The sequence below is a fragment of the Gasterosteus aculeatus genome, chromosome 17, assembly GCF_964276395.1.
Source record: "Gasterosteus aculeatus chromosome 17, fGasAcu3.hap1.1, whole genome shotgun sequence".
Lineage (NCBI taxonomy): Eukaryota > Metazoa > Chordata > Actinopteri > Perciformes > Gasterosteidae > Gasterosteus > Gasterosteus aculeatus.
In genome coordinates, this window is record NC_135705.1 from 3154414 (window position 1) to 3173048 (window position 18635).

At 51.1% G+C, this 18635-nt stretch overlaps 1 protein-coding gene across 5 annotated transcripts in view; it reads right to left on the minus strand.

Moving 5' to 3' along the window:
* ephb2b (eph receptor B2b) overlaps positions 1 to 18635 on the minus strand; it is a 95326-nt gene that overhangs the window by 47131 nt on the left and 29560 nt on the right. For all 5 annotated transcript variants that reach the window (XM_078092810.1, XM_078092808.1, XM_078092807.1 and 2 more), the window contains exons 2-3: positions 12089 to 12168; positions 3231 to 3915 (exon numbers count right to left, since the gene is read on the minus strand). In XM_078092810.1, the coding sequence (XP_077948936.1) occupies positions 3231 to 3915; positions 12089 to 12168 (765 nt within the window). The remainder of the gene's footprint in view (positions 1 to 3230; positions 3916 to 12088; positions 12169 to 18635) is intronic.

The following is an 18635-nucleotide window of genomic DNA, read 5'->3' on the forward strand; positions in this document are numbered from 1 at the left end:
TCATCCACAATGTGACCCCCCCCCAAAAAATTTGCTTTTCGAACCAGGCGGTGGGGCCCGCCATGCGCGTTCCGTCCAATTAGCTGTGTCCGTCACAGTGCGCGTACTGTATGCAGAGGGAACGCTCAATATCCCTCCTACGCGGAGTTAGAAATCGAATCGATTTTTGAAAAGCGTGAATACAGACGACGAAAATGTATGTTTAAGGTTTTTTTTTCAAATGTGTCTCTCGCTTCTATTCACTCTCTCTTTCATTCCTCTATCTCGGGCTGTTGGATTCACAGTCAGAAAGATCATTTCTCACATCATTATTTCCACTGCGCTCTATAAGTGGCGGAGCGTGCAGAATATGTAACAGTACCACTTTTCTTCCTTTTTTTTCCTCTTTTTTTTTTTCCTCCCCAAACCGCTGTCATGCTGCGCGATGTTTTACGTGTTGACTATTCTCCACGGGGCCGTTTGTCTTCTCCTCGCCGAACGCAGTCACAACAAAAACAGAAAAGCACAACAAAAAACGATTTCTGTCCCCCGTCCGAGTCCGCCGCTGCGCTTTAACGCGAGCTGAGCTGCGGCGGGGCGACACCCTTGAACCCAACAATAGCGTCGGGGGTCAGATGATCAGATTACTGCAAAGCGCACACATGGGTATTGTTAAGAGGGTATGCGATTCCACCCATGAACATGGCTCTCATTGTGTCCTGCTGCAAAGGGGAGGCTTTTTCTTTCTGGGAGGGGGGGGAGGACAGACGGGAGCTTGTGTGTCTCCTCGAGGTGAAGCGGCATCTCTCTTTTCAAGGCCGTCTCCCCGCTGAAAGGCCTCGGTGTGGTCGCATCACGTCTTCAGAAGGGGAAACTAAATCCTACTTGTGAGACAATCGGAGAGCGGAAAGAAGGCCTCCGAAAATTCATGTAAACGCCCGGTTTTCTGCTGTCAATATTGTGACGGATTTCACGACAGCATAATTATTCGCCGGAATCACTGCCAAGGATTTAATTGTTACATGCGTAATTACACGTTGAGTTTGCGGGGAGCTCGGAACAAAGCATCGGTTTGGTCCTTAATATCACGGTACAAATGCGCTCTTTCATCTCGGCTGCTTTATGCCGTCTCTGTGGCTCCATAATCCGCCTATGAAAGAGGATATTCTGCAAACCCTCCGAGGGCGCCTCTCACAAATCAATTCATCACCCCGCAAAATGAGCGGGCCGAGGCGCATCTTTCACAGATCAATTCATTACCCGACTGCTGGCGGTTGAAAGGCGGTGGCTAACCGGTATCGCCTTTCAGTGTTTGGGAAGGCGGCTGGAGAGCGGACCGACTGACAGGCTTCCGTCAGAAGGAAAGGTAAAATACCGTAAAATAATACCCTCCTAAACTCTAATGGTTTTATTATCCTTCTGGGTAAAACGCACACTTCTGCTCATAACGATTGTATGGAGCCACAGATACACAGCCGCTCTCTCGAATAATGCATTCTTTTCATCAAACTTTAATATTCAGTCGCCGTTGTCACGTGAGGAGCTCCGTGTCCACCGACATGCCTCGGCTCTGGGACTTGGGGGCGGGAATAGAGCAAAGCCAGTGTACAGCGGTGAGACAGAAACCCGACGGCGGTCAGAAATAGAAGGTGAGACATTCCATATTCTGCTCAAAAAGGAAATTACACACGGGGAAAAAACGGACGCAGGCCGATCTGAGGATGCTCGGCAGGGCAGAGCCGCCGCCACACGCCTCCTCATTGGCCTGTGTTCCATCAGGAGGAGCCGGTCCTCAGCGTGTCCTCATTAGTCGCCATCGAACGGGCCCGGCGGTGTTTTGGAAGCAGCACCCATCGCGCTTCTCCATCCAGCACACAGACACTGGGCGGGCAGGGGGGGGGTGTTGTAATTACAGGCGCACGCGAGGGAGGCGGCGTGAGGCGCAGGTGGCTGGTTTGTTGTGCCGGGCTGCAGCAGCACGGCTCCAGTCTGCAGGCGGCACGCTCCGCTCGTCGAGGGATCGAGCGCGTTGACCGAAATGCCACCTGCCAGGCGGCGGGGTGGCGCATGGCACAGGTAAAGCGCCGGGCACATTGTTGTTTTTGAAAAGCCAAATTGATTTGCCTTTGAGGGATTCCAATCCATAGAAAAATGATGGCAATTTAGAAAAAGGTCCTCTTTGTCCTTCTGGGTGGGAGGAGGCATTCTGCACACAAAGGATCAGCATGGACATTTTATGTTGAAAATAGATGCACCTTATTTTCTTGAATAACTAGAGCCACGAGTCTCCGCCAAACAGTTTATGAGTTGGGAACTGAGGGCGGGGGAAATGTGTCGCTAAAGATAAACAACTTAACAAGCCATTTTGTTACGGATCTCTCTCCTGCGCTCCCACCGCCCCTATCGGTCACTTGGCATCAACACAAAGCCTCCCACACACTTGACCTGCAAACCAGAAGTGAGCTATAAAGATATCCATCTGACAAAAGGATAAGCCTTCTGGGGGTACGATGCTATAGATCTGGGGCTCCGGAGTAGCCGGCGGTTATTCCCGGCCTACACTTTTCCCTGCGGAGATCCCCGTCCGCAGTCCAATGAGCAGCGTGAGATGTGAGCATGTGCGAGGGGAAGGTTTCACCAGGAGCCAGCGCTGACGCTAATTTGATACCGGTAAAAAGGTAAATTACCAGCAACCGCTAACGCTTCGGCCAATTCGCTCTCCACGCCGACCCTTTACCGACCAAAGCATGCTGGGCTGCAAAGCGAAAGACTTTCGATGTGAAAACATTGCAGCAAAATTGCAGATGTGCTACTAGGAAAGAGAGAAATTAAATAAATATATTGGGTCCCTTTGTGATGTGCAACCGATTTGGAGCAACTCCCACCCATATGGCACAGGAACTGAACGATGTGCAATCGCTACTTCAAAAGGCAGCTGCATGTTTGGAGATGAAATTAAGATGTCTGGATATATATATATATATATATATATATATATATATATATATTAAATTTAAAAAAAATTATATGTATAGAGAGATATCAATTCGGCTGTGCATTTCTGTGAGATTCTTTTTATGGAATGGTTGAAGTTAAATCATGCGCAGAATGTAAATACCGTTGCATTGTGAGCAGGGGTCGCGACCTGCTGAATGGGATCGAGTGACGCAGAGCTTACTGCGAGGAGCAGCCTACACGCTGATTGTTTGGTGGAGCGTTTGGATTAATCTGATCCTAAAAGCGGAGCGTACCTCGACAGACGGTCCCGTTCTCCACCGCCTCGTTGCCGGCCTTGCACATGCAGCGTCCGATGGGCACCATCCACTCTCCGTCCCCGTTGCAGTACAGCTTGATGGGCACGTCCACCTCCTCCGCGTTGGGGATGCAGACGCCCCTGGCGGCCACCAGGGAGGTGCTCTCCGCTCCCGAGAGCGTCTCCTGGAACAAGGCGCCGTTGGTGATGATGCGGGGGCACTTCCGGTAGAAGACGCGCACGGCGATCAGCGACATGCAGCCGCCGTAGTCCTGGAAGGCCAGGTAGAAGCCGTTCCGCGACACGGGGCCGAAGCTGCGCACCTCGGTGTTGATCTTCATCACTCGGCCGCCGAGGTCCACCTGGGAGAAGCTCTCGTCCGCCGCGATGGTGTCCACTTTGATCCAGGGGTTCTCCATCCAGGCCGGCGAGGTCCTGGTGGCCGCGTCGGAGTCGGACTCGTAGTAGTAGAGGTTGAACGTCTCTTTACAGGAGCCCGGCACGTTGGGGATGCTGCTGCAGTCCCTCACCGAGAACTTCATTTCCACGTGGATGCGCTGGGCGCCGCGGCGCCGGATGTACTTTGTCCGCACCCAGTTGTTCTGGTTGTTGTCGAAAACGTTGCACACCTGGTACGTCCGGATGGTGTTCATGTTTTCATCGTACCCGCTCACCTCCTCCCACTGCGGATGGACACAAACAGGAAGTTAGCACTTGACAAACTATAAAGAATTATAATTGTATTTTTTTTAACTAGACAGGTAATTGTGGCACAGAGTGAACCCGATTCAGACAATTAATTGTCATTCATCTGTAAAACAGTAAATGGTTTGTTTTCTATTAATATAAACTGCTATAAATCCCCCGCTGACATCAATTCTTTCAGCAATAACAACAATTGTCTTCTTGCATACTTTATAATACTTGATTACTGGGAGTAAACTGCTCAAGCAACGTTTTGATTAAATGGATTGCAAGACTCCAATAAACCAATTTACATGGAGGAATTAGTCTAAGGGAACAAATGATAACCAGCCTTTCCTTCCATTTCTTGAGGTTATTGTATTTTATCATTTTCTCTCTTCAGCCACGTAAATAAAGTCATTTTACATATTCACCATAGTCAGAACATTGGTCTATTTTAGTGATATATATAACACATTAGGGTTGACGATCTGGGTGATCATGTGTGAAATGACAAGAGGTGCATGTTTTATCCGTGAGCAACGTTTTACCGTGTATTCCTCTGATCGGTAACTCACACAGGAAGCAGGCTGGCATTATGAAGTCACTTAAGACCTTAAGACTCGTAGAATGAATCAGATCTCAAATGTGCAGCTGCTATGATAGTTATTTGAAGACTTAGAACTAGCGATTGAGATCATCGAGGCGCGTTTACTTCAGTGATTAATGAAATGAGAAGCGGATTCATCTTCTCGTAGACTTATACACAACCAGCCTTCTTTTTGCAGCCTGGTGGTCATTAGAAAGAAGCCGCTGCATTGGCTCCACTTTTCCAACCCGCAGGGTTGGTTCATCTCATTTTGGGATGTTAAATATGTAACCTCTGCTTCGTAGAGGATTTGGCGTTTACCCTCTCCTGTGCGTCCGCTCACTGAGGAAAACATTCACATCTTGTATTGCTTTGAGAGAAAAGGGACAATGAGTCACAGAACAGAGCGGGTTTCTGGTCTTCGCGTCCAACTTTCACTTTTTTCTCGCGTCTTAATAGGACGCATTCCTTGCACACACTGCTGCGGGTTGGTGACAAAAGCTCCTTTCACCGCAGTGAAGCGCTGAGGAAACATGACATGAATTTTAAACAATCAAAGTTGTACTAAATAACCGTATTACACGGGTAATCATACGGCACAAAAGAACAATCCAGGGGCAAATTTCACTGCGGATTTTTCTGAGCATTCTACACAGCTTCAAAGTGGACGCAGTGCACGCCGCCGTGTGGGTCCTCGCTCCGACTGCAGCCGCCGTGGTTTCCCTGCCCCTTGGCCACGGATCAAACCAGCTTTAAACACCATGCGCTCCAACCGCCGAGCAGGTCGTGACCTTGACCTCGGCATCTCGGCCCGAGATGAGAAGAAAGGAAACGTGTTCTCAACCCCCAAGAGGCACTTTGCATCAGCTGCACCGTCTGCTGCCTCCACAACTCCACCACCCCCCCCCCCACCCTTCACTCTTCACTTCACCGTTGATATAATTTCTCAAATTAGTGCCCACTTAGAGAGGATTTTGACGGGTCGGGAGAAGAAAGTCACCCTTCTTATTACAGACCGACATTCTATCAAACACTTTCTGACTAATTAGAACAGCTATGCCCCTTAATTCCCTTGTCCCAATTAATCACTGCTGGTGTGACGCTCGGCTCGACCCAAACTCGACAATTCAAACCCAAACCGACGAGACGGATGTGCAGCGAAACAATTACAATTGCCACTTAAAGATGGCCAAACCGCTGTTGAGTATTTTTCTCTGATTTCACCGTCAAGTCGCTTTAGAATGATGCAAATAAATGCACAGATGACTGTGCAAAGCGGTGGTGCGGTTTGAGGGGGAGTCGGCCTGTTGGCCCAGTACCGGCAGACATCATCATCATCGCAGGTCATGAGCAGCCATTGACCTTCCCACTTGTTGAGGGAGCAGAGGGGAGGCTGCGGGCCAATTAAACAAGAGCGGGTTGCCCGCTCCTACCGAGGGGTCGGACGATCGCAGTTTAATAAAATGAATTCGGAGACAGGTGGGGGTTGCTGCTAATGAGGGATTTGGACAGGGGAAAAACTGCAGGGGAAAGTGTTGGCGGTGATGTTGGAGAGGGAGGAGGGGGGTTGATCCAGGATTTTTTTTTTTAAAAGCCCCCAAACAAAATGTGTTTTGATGGAGGGCCCCTTTTTGTCCTGTCACGGCCCCTTTGCCCCGCTTTCATCACGGCCAGTGGAGGGAAGCAAATGGGGCATAACAAGAGCCTAACGATCAAGCGCGGAGGGCGAAGTTAGAAGAAACGTCTTCATTTTCACAGCTCTTTGACCCCGGCTCTTCACTCAGAGCGCTGCAAAGCGCTGGTCATGGGTTTTAAGAACAGAAGGTGGAGGTAACCCCCGGCGGTGGATGTCGAGATGGATTTAGTTGGAGGCGATGAGCTGAAACAAAAACTTTTTTTTTTTTGTTCTCTGTGTGTGGAAATCAACGGCCACGGGGCCGAGTGCTTTGAATAGCGGCGTACCGTAACATAAAATAAATAGAGGTTTAATGCCAGAATGATCACAGGGACTTTCTTAATAACCACAGGCACTCCAAATATTGCCAAAAGCTAATTTGCATTTGGGAACATTGCGAGACCTGGAAGTAAATAACAACAAATGTGTTTTCACGGTACACTGAATGTGCCTCATTCCTCTGAGAAACACAGAAACGTACTCTTATGATAAACAAAAGAGGAGAAACCAATGATGTGAAACAGAACGCGCGACTGGCTCCGAACGAAAAGACATTGTTTGACGTTTTAATTGCTCTCCTTGGGCTCCAATAATTCTGGGTCCAATAAGTTGTGTGGTTTTACCTGCTGGCTTTCACCTGCACGTGATATTTAATGCTGTAAGTACATATCGGATTCACTCCATTATGGCCGATGTTGCCGATCTGGTCTGAAGGAAATAACAACCATAGATCGGGTTGGTTGGAGAACGTCCAGCGGAGGCGGCCGTACGTCAGCTGCCCCCCCCCCCCCGCACAGTAATGCGAGGTGCTCCAGTTCAGTGGCGCTCACTGAGAATGAGCTCCACGATCGATATCTGCTCTGCCGCCCCGTGAGGGAGCGAGGGAGACGGAGTTCAGCTGACCTGCGATCCATACGTCTCCGTGACAGCGGTGGCCTCCGCTCTATCTGTGAGGCCCAGAGTCTTAACGCTCTGTCAAACCGGAATTATAGACCCGGGTTAGCTCCGGAGCCGGGGCCCCTTTCACCGAAGATAGATTTTCGCCTGGTTGGACGGGCCAAACGCAGGAATAAGTGTAGTCCTTCTTGGACCGCTTTTGTAGAAGCCACCCACCAATCTCCGCTGTCAGCGCACACGATGCAGGAGCTACTCTGCACTCGGCTGTTTACATTAACATCTCGTCCGTCCAACCGACGTCTTAATACAAATTGGTTTACGCGGCGAAAGGAGCAGGAGAAGTCAACGGGCAGACGATCAACGGGGTCTGTTGGCGGAAACAAGTTGACCACAATCCCACTCTTCACTGACGGTTTTTCCAAATTCCTTCAATTCTGTTTATATTTTTTCGTAAATAAAAACTCCAGAGGACAGCAGACTTAAGGGTCCGTGGCGTTGGCATCCAGACGTGGCGCTTTGCCCGTTAGCCGTTTAGCGAGCTTCAAACGTCGAGTTGAAAGCTGTTAAAAGCATCAAATGTTTGGCTGTTGCGCGTCGGGTTTTCAGACTCGGTATTCCCGACCGAGCGGCTCCGCGGTTGCTCGCAGTGACTTTCAGCGGTGGGTGCCAAGATTCTCCACCAGACGTGTGTACTATACACACACCGCGCTCCATTCTGAAGTACTTGCTGATGTATTCCACCCGCTCACGGGACGGGGGGGGGGGGGTCCGGGTTGTTTGCGTTGCATTGGCGTTAAAAACACGCCTCACAGTTGAAGCTACGATTGCAGGTAAGAAGAACGCCGGGTCCAGCCAGGACCAACATTCCATTGTTTGGACAGGACGTGAAGTGTGTATTTATCCCACCGTCTCATTGCGGAGTTCCGGTTAACCCGGACGAGACTCCGAGACCCGGAGCTCGCGCCGCGTATCGCCGCTCCGTCACTGACACAGGCAAATGAATTATTCACACAAAAGCAGGGCAGTGGGAGCCAGTGGAAAAGCCCCGGCGGCACAATCGCCCCCATTTGCAGTTGTGGGAAATCTGTCAAGAGCGAGAGTGCCTTCCCCAGAGGGACAGAGGACAAATGACACCCAGTCTCTGCATTCAATTACTACGCGAGGGGGAGAGGGAGGCCATGGGAGCCGGATCCTGCAGGAGACCGGGCTTCGCGGAGAGGAGGGACTCCAACACACACACACACACACACTTACAGTCTAAAGCAGAACTGTCTGTCTGCAGCCAGCTCCGATTACCACTGTCCACTACTAATGCACAACATGCGAAACGAGGAACAGCTCGATACCCCCCCCTCCACTCCACAAAGTTCCATATGGATTATATCGTTCAGTTGTGAGTCAAAGTCAACGTTGCACATTAGCGGCCGCTTTAAGTCCCGGCGAGTCCAACACAAAGAAACGTGTTCAACAAACGACTTGTAGAGGACGAGGAAGGCTGCGTGACCAATGAGCACGCGGCTCGCCGTCGGTCGTCTACGTGTAAACAATCGCATTCCCAAAGACTTGAAAGACAATTCGCAGCGAGTTACAAGCAACGGAATATGTGTTTGGTTTCTTTTTTGTGCTGCACACTGTGTCCCCGAGTAACACCGGGGCTCCGTGAGTCTCTTCCTCCACCGAGGGTCCTTTGGGTCAGGAGCTTCCGACCTGATGTTCACGCCGTCCCTCGGCTCCACTTGAAAGGACAACGGCGACCACTTAACCCCGCTCCGCCGGGCCTGCCGTACATTAGCGCCGTGTCACAGAGTGAATTGTCGGGGACTTTGCATGGGCTGATGCGAGAGGAGCAGATTGCATGTGGCGTCCGTCTTGTCCAATGGATTCTTCCAGGAGGGGCGTCTAAAACCAGAACGCTAACTTGTATAAGAGCCGTTCACTCGCTTAAATCATCTAAAATGCCCTTTCGACTGAACTGGTTCTGTGTGGGCGGAGAGAGGCATGTTCAGTCGGGAAAGTTTCCAAACACCCCCCCCCCCTCCCCCCGGCTCCGATTTCTGGTTTGGTAAATCTCCTATGGGCACGTCGGCGCTATCAGGAATAAAGAAGACGTCTTGCTGGTCTGGCTCAGGAACACGGAGGCTGTCTGTCATTGTGCGAGATTAAAAGGAAGGAGCAGAGACGAGGACGGCCGCACCACTGGATCTACAGACGCTTATGGCTGAATTCCAGTTCTATTTTATGCCCCTTCGCCTAGCCCTAACCCTTCCCCTACCCCTTGGCCCTTGAAACAGACTGGCAAGGCGTAGGGGTGAAAATAAAGCCCTAAGAAATGGAACACCCCTACCTCCGTTACACGTCATTTTACGTCGACCCTAGGCGCCTACGTCACAGAAGATGCGCCGATGTTTATCACAAACTTCCAAGATGCCGTCTTCATCAGGAGCCATTGCAGTTGCGTCGTCGTTAAAATACTCTTTAATGCCAATAATACTTTTATGCATTTATGGGTCTCCTTTTTTGTTTGGGCAGCCATTTTGCATCTGTAGCTCGTACCCCCTTCGTTTGGGGTGTGGTCCTGAAAAATCTTCGTTTGAAGGGCAACCTGGCCCTTCCCTCTACCCCTACCCCTTACCCACTACCCCTACCCCCTACCCCTACCCCCTACCCCTCCAACCAAAAGAGAATTGGGACGACCCTTCCCCTTCACGAGAACGCGCAAAACGGAGGGGAAGGGGAAAGTGAAGGCGTAAGGGGTATAATTGGAATTGGCCCTAAGTGGCTGGTGCTTTGGGGGGGGTTCCATTTTGCCTGGCTGGCACTAGAAAACCCTTTGAGCATCTGTCCACCATTTTCTTCGGGTTTTTTGAATTAAAAAGTGACCGATACATTTTCACTATTTGTTGTATAGTTTAAATACAGTTTTGGAGACAATGGCAATGGAGTAAATAAAGTTGTTTGACCGTGTGGTGAAAAGTCACCCAAGAGTAACCCGTCGGCATCACAGACTTTAGCAAATGAAACCGAACAACAATAGACAGACAACAGAATAAATTAATTGGGGAGGCCTGAGAGGGAAAGTATCCCCTTTTGAGCAGGGCTCAACATATTGTCCAGTTACTCTAATTAAGCTTTTTATTTAACAAACTAGATTCAAAGAAATAACGGTGCTGTAGCTTTATTATGGAGTCTTATTGCAGCTGAAATGATCTCCGGCATCTTTCGTTGTGACCGCGCAGCTCGACCAGCCTGTTTAATATTAAAATACACGTTAAAACAATACAGTGTCATAACACCAGAAGCCATAACAGCTCTGACTTAATATCACGCTGCCACGTCTCTGCACGTCCAGTGCGCCTCAGAGTATCGCGTGTCACTTTAGGGTATATTTCACGAAGCAATACAGAGTAGTGAAAGCTCGTCTCTGCTGGATGTTACCGATCCAAGCGCCTAAGCCCCCACCAATCCACACGTAACGTGTGTGTAAGACAATAACTCGCTGAGCTCTGTACCCACACCTGTTGCCCTCTGGACTAAAACAACGCCCCCTCCTACCCCCCCCCCTGCCCCCGCCGGCGGCGAGGCATGTGTACATGCGTATCGTGAGCGTGGAGTGATCTTGAAGTGAAAGCAGCAAATAAGAAAAGGCCTTTCGTTCAAACTAAATGTGGACACACTTGATCCGGAGGAGTAAACTACCGCAGACTTCGGCAGCGCACCACATGCAACGAAGATGGTTCCTTAAGAGGCCGTCAGTTCCGACGTCCAGACCTTCATTTCTCTTCTCTTTGCACCAGAGCGGGCATTTTTCTTTTGGCCAGCTCTAAAGTTTTATTTTGGTCTGCAGCTTCCACACAGCACCGAGAGCCGACGGTGAAATATGGTTTGAGTGAATGTTTTGCCGAGTTTCGACCTTTTGCCGAGATGAAAGAAAGACGCGACGTAGGCCGTGCGTTTGGAGCCGGCGTGCGCGCGCGAGCTCAACTTCCTCTCTGTGCAAATTGGATCCGGAGCTGGCGAGAGGAAAGCGAAGCCTGGTCCTTTCTGCGTCGGTATCGATTGGAGGAATTAGCAGGGAGGAGACAACGTGCCCTCAGGTCGGGGGAGATGGAGTTGTGCTAAATTACTACAGAACAACTTTGAAGTTGTATCATTGGACCGTCGGGAGCGCAGCTCCGCACCCGTGCCAGTTTTTGAACGCCAAGCGGGACCCAGCGTGATGGAGCATAATTCAACCCATCTTTGATACTGACCACAGAAGCATAAATAATTGAATAAAATCGGCCAGCGGCTTTTCAAATTGCACCAGCAAATAACCCTACAACATTTTTCTCTCTCTCTCTCTCTCTTTTGGGCTCACTCGAGGAAGTCTTGCGGCGGGGAAAGAAGGGAAGGAGGCAGAGGCGCCGGTTCTGGGCCCGGTTTTAAAGTTGGCCGCGGCGAGGCGTGCGGCGAGCAGGAACCGACGCCCTGGCCCGCCGCGTGGAAATACTGTGCATCGAAACGCAGACAGCGGCCCGCGTAACGCGCGCGTCAGCTTCTTCTTTATTGCTGCGTTTGAGGGCGAGAAATGTGGATCCTTTTTGGAGAAATGACAGAATACATTTGAAGAGAAGTAAAGCAATACGCTGGGAGAGCAGGTATTAGTAATTAAAAAGGCTTTCTTCTTCATGTTTGGATAACATCTGACTCCGCTGTTGGATTTTCCCACTTTGCTTTTTTTGGGGGGGGAGCAGAATAATTGAGCTCCCTCCCCCCGGGGACCAGGCCGGCTCATGAGCTGACCTTTAACATTAGAGTGAGAAAACCAAACCACCGGCTACCAGCAGAAATAAAGTTATCATGGGGGACTGAGCACATTTACACATTAGCTGCCCTTTAAACGTCTAACAAAAGAGACCTCGCCCCCGTCGCAGTAACAAAAAAAGTTCTGAAATGACTCGCAATTATAGCGTTATTCAATTAAAAATCGGCGATATCCGGAGCAGGTGGCGGCGGAGAACCTGTCACTCACGCTGTTGTCGCTGGAGCCTGACACCGGGTAGACCGTCCAGCCGAGCTCCGCCGTGGCCGTGGTGGAGTCCATGAGTGTCTCTGTGGGAGGGGGGGGGAGAGCGAGGAGAAATGGTGGTCAGGTAATCTCGCAACAACGAGAACATTTTGATGGAAACCATTTGAGCGATGAACATCAATAGTGTGGGTGTTAACATTGTGTCTGAGGTTTCGTCATGTTGTAATACAGCAAAAAAAACATGTTGGAAATAAATATTTAAGCAGGGGGGATAACTTTCTATTGCTAAGGGGTGCTAAAATTCTATAAACCCAAATGATTATTTGGATAAAAGACCCACGAGACTCAATCCATGTGTGACTTTCAGAACTATGCCATCATCCGTATGGCTCGTAGGGTAAACACGCTGGAAGAGCAAATCTCCGCGGCGCAGAGGCGGGCGGGGAGTGGGTTTGGGGGCGGGGGGGGGGGGGGGCACCCTGTACGGCGGATTAGCCGGTGGAAAGGAACACCTCTGGTAATTGGGGTCAAAGAGAATGTGCCTCCTGTCTGTCACGACCAGATCCTCCCTGGCACACATTCCCGCCCGGTCCGACCCCGAAACGTCCGTCAGGCGCTTCCTGACCCGTCCCCGCTGCCCCCTTCCCCCGACAACCTCCCCCCTATTCTCCAGCCCCGACCTCGTCTCTAGCCCCCCCCCTCCCGCCCGATCAGACCCCGGGGTCAGCCTTGTTGCTCCGGCGCTGAAGTGCAGCAGATGGAGAGGAGCACTCATCGGGTCCGAGGCGTCAGCTGCAACTCTGAAATGCCACGGAGGGATTTAGAACCCCCCCCCCCCCCCCCCCCGCCACCGCCCCACCCTCCACAAACACGGCTCCTAAGCTTAGCATCAGTCACGGCGAGCAGGTCATGGGGGGGGGGGAAGCGGCCTCTGCTTGTGGCTCTTCATTAGCATCGTGGCATGAACAGCGAGTCGGCGCTCGTGGAGGCCGGATCCTACAAGCGTCTCAAAGGCCGATGACATCGTGTGGCGGCACCGAGGATATTTTGGAGACTTCCTCCGATTTTACATATTTCGGCAAAAGCCGCGGCGTTTAATTAACAGGCTCCACGCGCATCGGTTTATTTCAGGGCCCTTCCGCTGACTTTCCTCGTCCCGGCGAGGAGCACAGAGCTGCGTCCCGCGTCCTCCATCGCTTATCGCAGAGCCCCAATCGTATAATTAGTCGGATGAGGCTGTAATTCAGCGGCTATTGATAACCTTGTGTGTGTGACTCAGAGGCGAGGAGCCTGCACGGGTGTTAGGCAGTGAAATGCTAATTATTCCCCCATAATGATAACGATAATTAGCGTAGGGTGAGAATAATGACCCTCCCTCTGAGCGTTTGGGGGGGGGGGGGGGGGGGGGGGGCACGGTGACTCTCACCTGGGACTTGAACCGGAGACGCCCACCCTTTTTACGTTGGTTTCTCTCTGTCTTTACTCCTCTGCGACCCTGCGTCACCTCTCTCTCCTACACCCCGCCTCCCCCCCTCCCTCATTGTCATGCTCTGCCCCCCCCCCACCCCCCCACGCTATCAGCAGTACCCGCGCCCTGAAAGACGGATCGCTTTACTTCCTTCCTGCTGTCTGCACATCAGCCCGGGCGGGCGCACTGATTCATTAACCGCGCCGCCGCCGGCCGCCTGCTCGTTCACAGTCACGAGGCCCGATTGGCTATTAATCAGAGGGAGGAAGGGAGCCCGAATCCCAAGTGTGTGTGTGTGTGTGTGTGTGTGTGTGTGTGTGTGTGTGTGTGTGTGTGTGTGAATGGTGGTGGCGTTTTTTTAATAGTTTTTCCCCCTCGTGGGTCGGGCTGTGATCTGTAGGGACACTCTGTCCACGCTGTCCCACAGACAACGCCCGGCGACTTGGTGTAGAGGAACAGATGTCGTCGCTCCGTGCACGAGCCAGCGAGGTTCAAACCACGTGGCGTTTTAAACCTTTACAGAAGACTGTGTTTCTTAGCTCAATGATGAAGTCCCCAACGTTTTTTTTTACTGGCCGAATAAGTAAAAAAAAAACGGTTTAAAATGCGTCTGTGGAAGCCTGAGAGAAGAGGTTGTGTTGGTTGCGTGTCTTTGAACGGTATTGAGAGAGCAGTTCAGTTGTGTGAACATCACTTTGAACGCTTACGCGTTGGCAGCTGCACTTCTTTTCTGGTGGGTTTTCCGCTCCGGAGTGTGTGAGTGCGTGTGGGGTTTTATTTTTAGTGCGGCGCCCACGCAACTTCTCAAACATTCAAACGTTCGCCGGATAGAGAATAATTGAAGCAATTGGCCTACAAATAGTTTTTGGGGTATTTAGAGGACCCGAAACCTTTTTTATAAGAACAATTCATTTTAGCACTCGTTATTGAAAATGCAATATGTAAAACAGGGCGGAAATCATATTGTTTTTATTGAGTGCTCAATCCGAGCATAGCATTGCATTCTCTCTCTCGCTCTCTCTCAAATTTGCCCCATCAGCGCTTTCAAAGACAACCTTGTTACTGCTGATCAGTTTCTTCCTTTTCGACAGACAATCTAATGTCAAACCTCCCTGTTCAAAAGCAGCTCTAGTAGGTCGAGCGATGTGTGACAGCTAGAGCTCGTGGGAAAATGGCCTCCGCGCAATACTTCCCCACACACACACACAAACAATCAAACATGTGCACGCTTTCGTACATCTTGTTTGGGTTTGGTGAACATTCCAGTGAATAATAATTAAAGCTGTTTTCTTTTTTTGAACGGGATACCCTTGACTGTGGAGGCGGACGGGGGGGAGAGGAGAGAGGGGGGGCGCCATGAATATGCAATGAGGCGTCGGAGTGTCAGGGAAGCCCACTAGGCAGTGAGTGCTTCCTCCAACACTTCCCGAGACTAAAGCGAGAGTTTAACGCCGAGAGGGAGAGCTGCTCTCCAGCGAGCGGCCTTCTGAAGTGGCCTGAGAGGCGACAACACTCCTCTTCTTCTCTGTGAGCGACTCGCGGCTCCTGAACAATGCGGCGGAATTTTTAGTCGGGAGGAGAAACAAAAGACGAGAATTTTTTTTTTTTTTTCCCCACTCAGAGGGAGCGGAGAGTAAAAAGGACCCGGCGGTTATCTTCAAGCCCCGTGTGTTGTCGGATGAATAAATGACAGCCTCTCTACTTGACCTGCTGATGTATTCATACATTCACGGCCCGCTCGCTTATTGCTTATTCAGTCGGTTTTACGTAGGTGACTGGACTCGAAAATCAGGGTGTGGGCGAGTGAAGACGTATGAGTCCTGAATCCTGAGCTTTGGGTGGAGAGCTTCTCTACTACCGTGACGAACCCCCACAGCAACACGTCCAGTTCAGACGTCTTTTCCCTCAGACTTCCAAACTCTAGGCGCATCGCTGCTACCTAATTCCATGGAGCTTCTTTGTATTTTTAAATTGCCTAAATGAGGTATTTCTCCTTGACCCCCCCCCCGGCATGAAGAATCCAATTCAACAAATTGCTCTGCAACTTATTGCATCGCCGTAGAGGTCGGCACGGCACCTCAAACCGTAAACAACGAGAACACAGCGCATCTTCTAGCAAACTAGCTGGCGGTTCAATGAGGGTGATTTGAGGAAGCAATTGACCTCCAGAACAGCGCGAAGCAGCTTGCATGCATGACTTCTGTAATAAAAAATATATATATATATATATATATATAAATATACCATCCACACAAACTCCACATGGCGCCCACCACGGTCTCCCGTGCGGGGTAGAGTTGAGCTTTAAGCGCTGCTGAAGGGCGCACGTGCATTTACTCGCCTCTCACCCACCACCTGAAAACCGACACATTTGAGCGCCAATCCGGGGGAAGATTGCGGTCCGCAGAGTAACACGAGCGAGCTGCTGAATAACAGAACCCTGTGCAGTGGACCCCGGCGCGGAAATCGGCCCAGATTAAGGAGCAAGGCAACGATATCCCCTCGGAGGGTCCGGGAGAAATGATTCATCGCTCTAATGACGGACAGGGCTACTGTATGGCCCGGCCCGGGAATGAATAACAATCTGTTTCGTTTCGAGGCTTCGGAGAAACTCGGCTCAACTTGTCCGTCAGCGCGAGCTGGGCCCATTAGAGGGAGAGCGGAGCTCCCAGCGCTGTCCCGTGACGCCCCATCGCTGTGTGTTTGGAGAACCCCTAATCCAGCTGCTGCAGTGAAACGGGGGGGGGGCTTTGTGGACCGTGAGGCCCAGAACCCGGCAAGCAGGGCTGCTTCTTTTCTTCCCCTTCTTCTGCCCCCTGAAAGAAAGAATCCGAGGGCCCAGGGCCCATTGGGGAGACATCACCCTGTCAGGGAGATGAATGGGGGGGGGTATTATCTGGGTCCTGACGAGGTACGGCCCCAGAGTTTTTTTGGGGGGGGGGGGTGGTGGTGACGTGGGTGTTCCGGGCTGCAAAGTCTGCCCCCGCCTCATCAGGGCCGGTGTGTTTTTCCACGTCTAGGAAAGATGAGGTAGGAAGCCGGGTAGCTGATTTTGGCGGAGGACGGTGCGATGTGACATATGGTGGCCACGCACACACACACACACACACACACACAAACACACACACAAACTAAGTAAAGTGGTGCACTCTCACGGCACCAGCTGTTGACAGAATGATGCAGCGCGGCGTTCCCGGAGTGGGTGGGGGGGACGGCAGAGGGCCCGACGCAGCCGAGCTGTGTCATCAGTCAGCGAAACTTAACTTGTCAGCGAGGCTGAAGAGGTGGAAGCCACAAACAAATGAAAGAAACCCCCCCCCCAAAAAAAGAATACGTATGGCGAAGGAGGCTCCATTGGATTCCTTCTGAGACAAACCAGAGGGATGCTGGTGGGATTCCAGAGTTCACCTACGAGCGTCTTTCCGGAGTTTGCGCTGCCTCTGGAAAAACACTCTACTTCTTTTTCTCCAGAAACATCTTCCCTTTTTTTTTTTTTTAACGATGATATTTATGAGTTGTTCATTTCAGTGACATCGCCCTGTAAAAAAAAAAGGATCCCATTTTCTACACCAGACGAGGTTACTTGATCCCAAACACACCGCATTGACTTAAAGTTGTTAACGTCTGGTTCGGTCAGCGTCCGCGTGCACTTTGAGGGTTTTATAACTCTTCCCGTCTCCGCTCCAGTTCTGAAGGCACGTATTATTCTTTTTGTCTTGTTTGAAATAAAACGCTATACTCCGCTGCTGTAAAATACAAGTTAGCCGTCCATTCTTTCCATTTTTTTTTTTTTAAAAACACCACTAAATGGACGTCTGCGAACCGTTTTCCAGCGGCTGTCACTGTCTTGTCTCGCCTGTGATTACGCCCCATTGTCACGCCAATCATCAGAGAGCAGACGGCTGCCTTACTTCCACCGCCGTGTGTTTTTGCCATCAGCGGCACCTGTAGGTGGATCATTAGTGCCGCTTCGCCATTTAAAATGTAGTTATTTCTGAGTGACACCGTATTTCATGGAAGACAGACGTGGATGTACGCAATAAATTGCGAGCGGCGACGGTCACCTGGCCAATCGTAAGCCGCGTGAGAAGAAACCCGGGCTAATAACGCGGGCCAGGAGGATTTTTCCATATTTCCCGAATCGCCGCCAACCCACCGAGACCTGTTCAGCAGATCAGTTATTTGAAATTCTGCAGCGGAAAAATTCAGTAAAAGTGGGTCCCCTCGTTTTTTATAAGCAGCAGCCGAGTAAAAGGGCACGAGTTTAAAAAAAAAACCCCACATAAATGACATTCACCCGTCTGTCCAATCAATGTAAGTGCTGCATGAACACTGATCTACTAAATACCTGCAGCAAAGTTCGACTAGGTGGGGGGAGGAAGGGAGGGAGGGGGGGGGGGGGGGGGGTGCAAATCACTGTTCATCAGAGTGACAGCTCTTCAGATACCGCTGCTAATTCACTTGATGGAAGTAATCATCGCGGGGCCTCCCACCAGCCATTACGCTCAAAGTGGATGATTAAAAAAAATAGACACAGCGAGATCACGGAGCAATCCTTTATTTCACGGACGTGCGGACCCTCGTCTTCACGTGTGGGAGGAGACGCCCCCCCCCCCCCCCACCCCGCCCCGCCTTCATCGTCCATCTGATTCTCAGTCTCCCTCTCTCTGTTTCTTGATTAGGGATAGCGGTGAATAACGGAGCTGCAGGACCACCAGGATCCGCCTCTATCAAGAGGAGACGCCCCCCCCCCCCGCCCCCCCAATTACGCCAGCTCTGGGTTAATCCAGGAGGAGGGGGCCACCAGGTCAGACGGGCACGATGTGAGAAGCAGTCGCTCAAGTCTGTCGACCTGATCTAGTTTACCGCCGTTTCTACGTCCCCGGCCTTTTTCTTTAAAGAAGCCTTTCATCGTCTCCGACGCCCCTTTTAAAACGCCGCTGTAAATTCCTGTGCGGAGGCCCCGTCTGCTCGTCGGGGTTGGAGCTGGCCGATAAGGCTGAACCGGTGACCTGCGAGCGTCCGGCTCCTCAGAGACGTTTACGACGGCCCGCAATGTCCCGACAGGACCGGTGAACCAAA